The sequence below is a fragment of the Rhinolophus hipposideros genome, assembly GCF_964194185.1.
Source record: "Rhinolophus hipposideros genome assembly, chromosome: 9".
Classification (NCBI taxonomy): domain Eukaryota; kingdom Metazoa; phylum Chordata; class Mammalia; order Chiroptera; family Rhinolophidae; genus Rhinolophus; species Rhinolophus hipposideros.
In genome coordinates, this window is record NC_138055.1 from 22,461,030 (window position 1) to 22,473,029 (window position 12,000).

General features: G+C 39.0%; 1 protein-coding gene across 2 annotated transcripts in view; it reads left to right on the top strand.

Annotated features, from left to right (window-relative positions):
• NR2C1 (nuclear receptor subfamily 2 group C member 1) overlaps positions 1 to 12,000 on the top strand; it is a 41,607-nt gene that overhangs the window by 392 nt on the left and 29,215 nt on the right. For both annotated transcript variants that reach the window (XM_081061368.1, XM_081061369.1), the window contains exon 2: positions 11,202 to 11,275. In XM_081061368.1, the coding sequence (XP_080917494.1) occupies positions 11,222 to 11,275 (54 nt within the window). In that variant the 5' untranslated portion in view covers positions 11,202 to 11,221. The remainder of the gene's footprint in view (positions 1 to 11,201; positions 11,276 to 12,000) is intronic.

A 12,000-nucleotide genomic window follows, 5' to 3' on the forward strand; every position in this document is an offset into this window, starting at 1 on the left:
GGGTTGGGCTGGGAGCGCGGAGCGCGGCCGAAGCGGCGGCGCCGAGAGCGCGGGGCTCCGAGAGGGGCCGGGGCCGGGGCGCTGCGGGGAGGCGGCGGGCGGCGCGGCGCGCCCCGCACTGTCTCCCGCGGCGCCTCCCGCGGCGCCTCTGACCTTTCACCTCCAGGAAAAGCTTCCGTCGGGCGCCGCCGCCGCCTCCCAGCCCCGGGCGCCGCGCACGGTGCGCTCGGTGGGCTCGGTGGCCGGCGCCATGCGGGAAAGGCCGGCGCTCGCCTCCGGGGGCCGCGAGCCGAGGCCTCGGTTCCCCGCCTGATCTCGGGTTCACACGGGACGGGTGGGACAGTGCCCTCCGCTTGCACGACCCACGGGGCGAGCGTCGCTGCTGCCCGCGCCCCGGTCGGTTTGGAGAAATAGAGGGCAGCAGCCAGGGTCCCCGCCGCACTGGGCACGGCTGCGCTCCCCGGAGCTCTTTTGTTATGAAACTGTCCCCAGCGCCTGCAGACACCGTTTTATGGATTAACACGTGTCGCCAAGTTGCCCCATAATCTTGACTAAGTAGGTCAGCCTGTTTTTGTAAAAAAAATAACTGGAAAGGAAAAGCAAACAGACTTGAAAGGAAGGCCTTTAGGGCTTTTGTGCCTCTGGAAGTGACTCGTAAGTAGGCCTTTGACTCAGATAGAGGCTGTTGAACAGTGTTGTGTGCTTGGTTGATACACGGTGATTGTTTTAAATTGTTGCTTGTAGGTCCAATTGGTAGCTGTAAAAGAGGTATTTCTGTTATATTTAAAAAGTGCATCATCACACGAAATACAATTAATGTCATTCTTTGTTAGGGGTATTTCAGTCTTCTTTTAAGAAGGGTTCTAAGGGAAACACAAAGGCAGCAGACATTCCCCCAAATAACTACTGTTTGTGTGTCTACACAGAATGTATTCCTATCCCTGGGGACTAGAAAAGACAAAAGAAAAGCATAGGATTAAAGAACTAGTAGTATAAATATAATTATTTACCTTCTGCAACCTTCTGCAAAAGATTGGGACCCTCTGCAACCTCCAAATCTTTTATGAAAACCATGGACCAGCGTTCTGCAAAAATGCACCTTTACATAAAATTTTGCATACAATATTAGAAGTTAACAGAAGTCTGTTTGTGAATCCTAGTTAACAACCTTAGTATACACAGATAACTGCTGGACCTGCCTAGAAAGATTGGATTAAAAAAAACACCTTTGAACTGAGTCTTAAAGGTCAGGTGCGATTTAAATGAGGGAGGAGGAGCTTGGAATGGTGTGTTAGGGAATAAAGAACATCCCAGTTTGACCTGAAGAGAGACCCATCTTGGGAGTGACGGGAGATGAAATGAGAAGATGAGGAAGTCAGACTATCAAGGAACTCTCCTTTGTATTCACAGTGCCAAGCATGTTACAGGGGCTTCATAAATATTGAAAACAATGTGAGGAAAAGGGCCGAAACTATTCTTTGACCATTCAGGAGACACTGATGGTTCTGAAGCAGGACAGAAAGGATGTGGTTCAGTTCCGTGAGCGTCCTGGGATACTGCTCCTTCTCGAAGTTGCTGACTTTAAAAAGATGGTTTTTGCCTTTCTGGGACTTCGAATACGGGCAAAAAAGGTTCTTACCTTTTAGGGGCCTTTCATATACACAGAGTTGTACATCAGATATACATTCAGAAATTCAATCCTGAAAAGTAGCTGAAACCTTACCTGAAAAGTTCTTAGCTTGAAGGCCTTGGACTAGCCACAGGAGGTTTTCTGAACCCCTGGCAATTCAGCATGTACCATCATTTGTAAATGAATGTGAACTTGGGTTTTCTGGTGAGGGAAATCTTGTCTTCCATCAGATTTTCAGAGACTTACCCAGCCCACCAGAAAAATAAAATTATTGTTTTATATCATATTTTCAAACTGGTTTTGACTATACTGCCCAGAAAACGATACATTTTGCATCATGAGTCAGCACACTCACACACACACAGATTAAGTTGAAATCAAGTCTTTGTGAGACTATTCTAACCCTCCCTATGCCTGATATACTATTTTCTATTTTTTTAAAATTCTGACTGAAATTTCACCATCCATAAGTGGCTCACAACACAAAGTTTGCAAAATATTGCTTAGATGACAACAACCTCTATTCAGTTGATGGGAGTGGGACTAGTAGGGAAAGGGGGAGAGCAGATGTGAGAAAAGAAAATGAACTGTATCTGATGTGGTCAAAGAGGACAGACTTAAAATTTTCAATCTGAATGGAAGAAGGATGGCCCCATTGACACTACTTTTCCTGTGGGGAGGTGTGTAGAAATGAGATCAAGGCCAAAAATACGTAACTGTGTCTTCTGTGTTGTAAAGACGTACAGGCAATATCCTCATGCTTTTTGCTTTGTGCCTCAGGCTGGTCAAAACACTTATCCTTCAGTGTGAAACTCAGATGTCTCTTCTATAAGGTTTTCTCAGACTCTCTCCAGTGTGCTGGTTCCTCTGAGCTCCTCTTGTTCATTTATTGAGCACTTTGTTCATTCAGGTAACTTTCAGGGGCTACTACCTCTTACCTATAAGAGATTGTTAACCATTGGTATACATATCTTCACTTACATTGAATTTTCACAACTTTTTGAAGTAGATTTTATTGAATCCATTTCCTTTTTGAGGAAACTGAGCCTCAGGTTGTGTGACTGACGTAGTCATTTTAGTAAGTAGTAAAAATGGATTGAAACTCTGACTTGTTGACTTGAGGTCTAGGACACACTACACTCTACTACCTACATAAACTCCCTCCCTCTCATTCTGTTTTTCTCTTTATCACTCCTTCCTAGTTTGCTTCATAGCATTTAGTACATGGGATTTTTTTTTTAATTTGGTTTCTCATTAAAATTTAAGCTCCATGGGGTAGAGATCTTATCTGTCTTGTTCACTGTCAAGTCCCAAAATCTCACAGTGCCTGGTAAGTATGTTTCAGTAAATACTTGCTGTGTTCAGATTCGAATACTGGACATTGTTAAAAACTCAAAAAAAAAATGAGTTTATTGAAAAACTACACAGTTCTTTTCCTTAGAAGTCTGTTACTGGAGATGGTCATCTATGCAAATAAGGGCAAAGTGCTTTAGAAGATAAATGGGCACACCATACAGGAGCCACAGATGAGGGGATGCTTGCTTTTCTGATTACAATAGTTGATATCCATTCAAAAGGCATGAAGAAGAAAATAAGTGGCCTGTAAATCTCTACCTAGAAAAGTCACCATTAACATTTGAGAATGTTTATTTTTAGTCCTCGTGTGTTTTGCATAAAGTCAGTTGTAAGTAAAATTGTTTTTTGATCTTTGCATTTAGTTTGTCATAAGCATTTTCTCTTCATCATTAAACATTTTTCCTTTTTTTAAATTAAAGTTTATTGCGCTGACAATTGTTAGTAAAGTTACACAGATTTCAGATGTATAATTCTGCATTACATCACCTATAAATCCCATTGTGTGTTCACCACCCAGAGTCATTTCTCCTTCCATCACCATATATTTGATCCCCTTTACTCTATAAACATTTTTCTTATACATGACTTTAATGAGAATATGTTTTGCAGAAGTCTTTGTACTTTGTGTTTGCTAAAACGTCACCTTCACAGTAAGTCTGTCTCTGATCTCTTATTAAAAATTGCAGTTCGCCCCCAACCGTCTGCATTTTCTGTTGCCAATCCCTCCTTTATACTCTATTTTTCTTCATTCCCCTTTTCACCAATTTGTTGATATTGTATGTTTTATTTACTTGTTTGTTGTCTGTTTCACTCCACCAAAATATAAACTTCACAAGGGGAAGTTTGTTTTAATACTCCCTGCTGTATCCCTAGCACTTAGAAAAATGCCTGGCCCAAAGTAAGCACTTAAATGTTTGTTGAATGGAAAAATATTGAATGAATTATTGGGTCAATGAGTATGAACATTTTTAATGCTTTTGGTACACATTGGCAAATTATTTTTCTGGGAAGGTTATAACATTTTAGACTTCAGTTAACAATGCGTAAAGAATGCCTTTTTTGGCTTGGTTATAATTTGGGTTTTCCTTATGGACACTAAACTCACCCATGTGGATTGATGGCAGGAAAGGGACAATACGGTCAAATTTGTCAATGAAAATGGTATTGGGACAGAAATTAATGACTGACAGTAATAAAGTCATTAGAAACTATGGTGTAAAATTGGCTTACATGAATCTGAAAGGAAGAGTTTTGGGTGCGGAATAAGCAGCCCTCTTCCAGAGGACCACATCAGTAGCAGAATCCTTGACATCTGTATATATTATTGTATCATAACTACGTATAACGTAGCATATGTGTGTGTGAGAGTTTCATGCTCATTTGCCTATTTTTAAAAATACTTTATTGTCTTTGTTAAGAATAATGATTCTTTTTAAATTTAATTTTATTTAGAAAACATTTAAAACTATATATCTTGTTTTCCTGTTATTGAATTTCCCTTCATGAGCCTCCTCATTTTGTAAATTTTCGTTTAAAGCTGGGAATAAACTCTGGACTGGTAACCCAAAACTTTGATTCTTTTCAAAACTGTCAGTAGGCCCTCCCCATTAATAAGACTCTATATGAGAGTAACTGGTAACCCCTAATGTCTTGTTTCATGAAAAAGTATAAGAGCCTCCAGTGCTTAAGACTCCAGGCCTCAAGTTTTTAATATTGAGTATTGCAAGGCTGCCTTGCCCTCACTCCTTATGCCTATTTTACCAATTTAAGAAAAATTAAAATGTTTTTGATATCTTTATGGTATGCTTGAAAAAAGTTCATCACACTTAATTCCGTTTTATGAATTCTCTGGTTCCCACTACATAGAATTTACAGCATAGCTGTGAAACTAAATTTGTCATTTATTAAAGAACACACAAAACAAGAAATTAGAAGGACCTTGATTTGGAAGTAGCCAAAAGTAGACCTCTAGATATAGTATCTTGTAAGAAGGTTTTCTCTTCTTCCTCCTCCTCCTCTCCTCCCCCTCCTCCTCCTCCTGAGGGCAGAAAATTGGAGTCAACACTGAATTACATTGTTTGAGTGGCTTAGTAGTGTTGAGTGGACTTCTGCTTGAAGAGTTCTGTGTATCATTGGTAGAAACAAATTGGAGGAGTTGCCTGGCCCATGCTGATAATATCAGTAGGCAAGTCTGTGCTAGTCCCCATCTTTTGGTAAATAGGCTTTCCAAAAAATTTGAACTGCCAATCATTAATTTTCCTTTCTCTCTTCCTGCCTCACCTACAATGATTAATCCAGAAGATGAGCACACAACCTAAGTTAGGCCAATCAGAATCCATTGCCAAGATTTTAAAATTGGAATTCATGAAGACTACTTTTCCTTTCCTGGTGCTTTACTTCGCAGTTGAAAATAAGAAGTCACATAGGGAGAAGCTGAGAATAGAGATAGATCCGGACAGCATCAGAAACCCTAGCTCGTTTTTCCCAAGGTCAGGTCTGCTGTAGTCCTAGCGGTGTATGTATATTCATTCCTCTGTCCCCGTTCCCCCTCTTTTTTTGCTTAAACTAGCAGCAGTTGAGCTTTTTATCTCAACCAAAGTGACTGACACACTTTCTTAAATACCTGCTTTCATGCCAGACACCTATTTTATTACCAGTATTCCTTTTCTGCTTGCTAATATTTTTATCTATCAAAGCGAATAAGACCCTGTGGGAATGTCTGAATTCTGGTAAAACTTAATAAATTGTCTTTGTTAAGAATAATGATTCTTTTTAAATTTAGGATTTGTATAGGATTTGTAATTAATTGAGATAGTCTCCCTCATTCTTATAAATGGTGATGGTTTTTTTAAATGAACAAGATTGTGTAATTATTTTAATTATTTCATGGATCTATTTACATCTAAATATGTATTATATTCCTGGATAGTTTGATGAGAAGTAGGTAGTAATGAAAGTAGGATTATAGATCTGACTTTATATCACTGCATCTGTGCTTTCCTAGACTTGAATCTTAAAGTAACGAGATCTGACAATTACATTCGTGAACTTGTTGCACCAGTGTTGCTAACCTTATTTGATATCAGAGAGATTATTCGTTATGAATTTGTACCAACTGGACAAACAGTGAACCAAGTTTACTATTTGGAAGTGCTGAAAAGGCTGTGTGAAATAGACAACATGAACTTTTCGCCAACAATTCATGGCTCCTGCATCACGACAATGCACCAGCTCACACAGCACTGTCTGTGAGGGAGTTTTTAGCCAGGAAACCAATAACTGTATTGGAACACCCTCCCTACTCACCTGATCTGGCCCCCAATGACTTCTTCCTTTACCTGAAGATAAAGGAAATATTGAAAGGAAGACATTTTGATGACATTCAGGACATCAAGGGTAATACAACGACAGCTCTGATGGCCACTGCAGAAAAAGAATTCCAATTGCTTTGAAGGGTGGACTAGGTGCTGGCATCGGTGCACAGCTTCCCAAGGAGAGTATTTTGAAGGTGAATGTAGTGATATTCAGCATTGAGGGATGTAGCACTTTTTCTAGGATGAGTTCATGAACTTAATTGTCCAACCTCGTAAGTTAATGAGCTGTCTTGACAGACATCTGACAGGCTTTACAAGTAGGATGTGATAATTTAAGGTTGCAGTGGAAAATATATTTGGTTGTTGAGGGATCCAAAGGGGAAAGGTTGTTCTTAGTCTGCCTTTTTTGGTCAAATGTGTTTTCCAGATTCATCTCATGACAGTTTTGCTCACCACAAATTGAGATATGTGATCACTGAAGTAAATACTCCAGAAACTTTCCCTGAGCATTCTTTTGCTAAATGGTTTGGATTATATGGATCTATAAAACAATATGAGATAAGAGGTCTAGACTACTGTAGTAGGGCAGAGGGTTTATATAGAGAGTAGAAAATTGATGTGTTGGATCAGAATGGAACCCACCAAATATATGTAAGTGTATATAGTTTTGAGGAGGATGTGTGGCTTTAGTCAGATTCTTTAAGGAGTTTGTACCTCTAAAACAGGTTAAGAATCCATTACTGTTTCCTGCTCTTCTTAAAAGGGGAGGTGGGGATTTGAATATCCCTGAATTCATTACTCAAGAATACCATTCCAAGGACATTAACATTCAGATCCATTTAGCATTGTGTTACCTGTAGCATCGCTAATGACAAAATGTACGATTAAGCACGAGCAGCCTATGCGTGCACACACGCACCGCAGAGTATGCCCTCATGCTCTTTGGTCTCTTCAGCTAAAATAATAGTTGATCTTAGAATAAATGTTAGCTTGTCTAATAGTGCTTAGAGTTGAATTCAGGCCTTCCTATTCATATACTTTTAAGTAATCAAACAATAATAATGTATAGAAATAGTTTATCTACCTGAGTTTTCATTATGAAGTAGCTTCTTGGAGTCTAATGTACTGAGAACAACTAGTGTTGATTTTAGGATTTCTGGGAAAGATTCCTTTAAACTGTTTTTGTTACTGTTAATTACTTTTTTTGTGGTGATATTTATAATTAACATTTTAAAGGAACAAACACTCGGTGAAAAATAAGTCTCTGTCCCATTTCTGTTTCCAATATGACTGGATTATAATTGTAACACAAATACAAACAGACTAGACAGACTCCACCAGTTTACCAATTCTCTATGATTTGTTTCTCATCCCAAGGGATAGTCTTCTCTATGGTCTTATATGTTACGAAGAAGCAAAAGAACAAAGCTGAGTTTATTGTTTAGATTCTCCACCTCTGTTAGCCTTAGAATAACCATCAGCTTTGCTGTACCTTGGTTTTCTTATTCTGAATTTTTGATACCAATTCCAATCCTGGTTTACTTCATAAAAGATGCTGTGTAGATCAGCTGAGTGTGATTAACACTCTCAAAAATGCTTTAAAAAGAATAAAGTGTTATACACGATGAAGAAAATAGCTCCTTTATTCACCTTCCCCACACAGAAAGATTGAGAAAATTATTTGGGCAGATCATAAAGAGCTCCAGCACTTGGGTTGGGAGAGTCTCTACCTTTGATAGAGAAGCAAAAGGAAAAGTCGCATTTTTTCTAATTAAATTATCATGTGTATAAGTATAGAGGCTGGATATGGAGTGAGGTGGAGTTTGACTTCATAATGACTTCATATTAATTTGGTTACCTCTTTAAAGCTTCATCTGCAAATGCAGTCACATTCCGAGGTACTGGGGGCGAGGACTTCAACAAATGAATTTTGGGTGGAGACAATTCAGTAAATATTTAAGCATAAATCTAATAATAAATGTGCAAGATCTATGTAAAGAAAGCTTTAAAATGCTACCTAGAAAGAGGGAAAACCACCTGAAAGGACACATAAGAACATAGTTACAGTGACTATCTTCAGGGAGAACTGGAAATTTGGAAACTGGATTATAATTGTAACACAAATACAAACAGAGTAGACTTGTGAAGATACAGAGAGAAGACGGCCATCTACAAACCAAGGTAATAGGCCTCAGAAGAAACCAATCCTACCCACAGCTTCGCTCCACTGTCTAGCCTCCAGAATTGTGAGAAAATTAATTTTTGTTGTTTTAACTACTGAGCTGTGCTACTTTGTTATGTTAGTGCTGATAAACAAATACTGATTTTGGTAGTGGGAAGTTGGTGGTGCTGGTGGTACTACAACAAATATCTAAAAATTTGGAACAAGGAAATGAGTAGAGGCTGGGAGAGTTTGGGTATGCATGCTAGAAAAAAACCTGGATTGCCGTGAAGAAATTGTTGGTAAAAATAAGGATGTCAAAGGCAATTTCAGTAAGAGTTCAGAAAGAAAGCTGTGGAAAAAGCTGCTGTCATCTAAGAGATATACACACATCATCATCATAAACAGAATGTTGGTAGATACATGAACACTAAAGGTGCTTCTGATGAGATCTCAGGTGGAAATGAGGAACATGTTATTGGAAACTGGAGGAAAGGAGAACCTAGTTATAAAATAGCAAAGAACTTGACTAGTCATGTTGTGTTCTAGTGTTTTGTGTAAAGTACTGAACTTGGATATTTATCAGGAGATACTTAAGCAAAGTGTTGAAGATACAGCCTGATTTCTCCTTGATACTTGTAGTTACACAGCAACCTAGCAGTCTGTCCTCTCCAATCTTTCCTTAGGGAAAGGTGACCCTGCGGGATTGTCCCTCATTGGGGTTGAGTTTATGCTACTCTAAGTCTCCATGTTTGGTCCTTGTAAGCAGGGTCTGCAGTCAAAGACGGGTAAGATTTCTCACGGGAGAAACAACCTAAGCCAGACGGCATCCCCCTACGACCCCCATGAGCTAATGTAAAGTTAGGAGGTAGCTGTGCCCCTCCTCTTCTGAGAAGCTGCTGACCGCATGCCTCAACTGTTGTCCTTTACCCTCAGGTGTAATGGACCCATTAGAACAATAGCATCTCGCCCCTCCTGTTTGGCTCATGGGATAATCTTATCTTGTGAGACTTGTTCCCCCAGGGATTGTATGCACCACACCTTGGTCATTTGGGGGATGGTATGCATAGGTTGCTTTGGGAAGATGATGGGATTTGGAATGAATGATTATTGTGTGGTGTAAGAGTTTCGCAGACCCTGCCCCTAATCATGTGATTTCTATTGTAAAAAATCAATAAATACCCATGGTGACCCGATTCGGGGATCCAGTCCCTTGAGGCTGTGAGTCCCTTGGTCCTCTGTGATTTAACTATATTTGAGTCTCTGTCTCTTTATTATAGTTTAACCCTCGCCGCCTCCCTCGCCTTCCCACGGCTTGTGTTGTGCAGGACGCAACAATACTTACAGTAAAATGTGAGAGAGAGTAAATTGAAGAAGGAATTGTTAAGAAATATAGAATCAGAACTTGGAGATTTGGAAAATACTCAGCCTATCCATATTGCAAAACAAAAGCAAAAGCATGTTTTGGAGAGACTACCTAGGATGTGACTAGACAACTATTTCCTGAAGAGATTATGGGCACTTGATTTATGGATCCAATCAGCCATCTCAACAGAAGCCAGGAATAGAGACGGGTTATCCAGAAGAGATCTGTAGAGGACTCTTCTTGTCCGATGGCTTGCACCACTGTGCATTGCATGGAAGGCAACAAGATTTTGAGAATTTTATACCAGCAGAAATGCTGCCAGCTTGAACTGAAGGTGACACAGATGAGATGAAACGAAGGAAGGTTCTTATACTTGTGGGACTCTACTGGATGGGCCAATAGAGTTACTCAGTTTCGAACATGGGTTATCTTTCAAGAAAAAGGAAGAATGACCCTGAAGATGGGTCAGAAGTTGGCAGGGCTGTCACTGCCACCAGGAGCCCAGAGCACATAGGTCCAGGAGCAGCACTCTCTCCTTGGTTGGTTCCATAGAGATTGAGGCCACTGTTTTTTAACTTAGTGAGCGATAGTTGAATAATCAAGCTAAATATTGAATATTGCTTTTAGCATAACTAAGTGAAGCATTAAAATTTTAATGAAAATAATAGAAGGAAAAACAATTCAGATAATTTGGCAACTAATGTTAATTATAGAATACCATGGAATGTATGACAGTCTATATATGAAGTCAGAAGTAAATTTTGTATTCTTGACTACCTCACCTAGAGAAAAAGCAAAGTCAAAGTCAACTCATTAATCTTACAGCCTCTCAAATCCATTTGGAGACAGCGTTACATTAAATTCCAATTAATGTTAATATATAAGACATTGTCACTAATGAAGAACAATCAAAATTCTAGAGAAATCTATCCTTCCAAATGCATGTAATTATTTTGTCAGTTTTTATAATATATTGATAAAAGTGTATTAAATGGCTACAGTGATGTGTTTGTTTACAGATAGGATTGCCCTTGTTTAAATTATTGAACTACTCCTGGTCTGTATCGGAGCTGTCCTGTTTAGGCTTCCGTATCTTTGAAAAGTAAAATTGCTTGAGTAGTTTTTTTAAGTAGACATTTTCAAAATATATAAAAGCAGAGAGAATAATTTTTTGAACTCCTGTATAAACTTCACCAGTCTTTAGTAATTGTCAGTACTTCGCCAATTTTGTTTTATTTATTCCCTCCCACTTCCACCCATCTAACAGGGTTACTTTGAAAAAAATCCTAACTATCATAATTTCATTTCGAAATTCTTCAATAAATATGTTTTTGTGGGTTTGATTATGAAAAGGCATCTTTTTATTTTTGGCAGGACATTTTTGCAATTAGATCATGGCAACCATAGAAGAAATTGCACATCAAATTATTGAACAGCAGATGGGAGAGGTATGTCTAGTTTACAGTTCATTCATTGATTCACCAAACTTAATTACACCAAATGTACGTGCTAGGTTCTGGAGTATAGAAATAATAGATACCCTCTACTTCAAGGTAGCTTTAATCTAGTGACAGTTAGCAGGATAATGAGACTATCATGATAGAATATGGTGGTAAGATAGATGATTGTATAGGGTGCTGAAGGAGCACAGAAGAAAACCAGCTAATAAAGAGTTGTGGACGAGTGTGGGGACCTGGTCAGGCAACATCTTTGGCCCAGTGGGAGGAGACCCATGTCAGTAGACAGATTTTCGTTTTTTATGTCCTATTCCTTAGTAAGAGGTACCGTAATCCAGAGGTTTTCAAAGTGTCATCTAGGGACTCTTTCAGAGAATCAACAAGGTCAAAACTATTTTTATAATAATACTAAAATGTCATTTTCCTTTTCACTATCATTCTTTCACAAGTGTACAGCAGAATTTTGCAGAGGATACATGACATGTGAAATGTGTCAACATTTAAAAGGTGGACATAACTCAGTGAACTAATGTTTCCCAAATGACCAATGCATGATGTTATAAAATCACTCATGAGTAAAGGATCCATTCAAATTTCAGGGTAGACCAATGGATTTTAGTTTCTAATTCTGCATTGAAACTAACCTTTGAAAAGTCAAGTTTGGGTATAGCATCAAAGAACAGTTTCCACAGTAAAGAGGCTATTAAGATATTCTT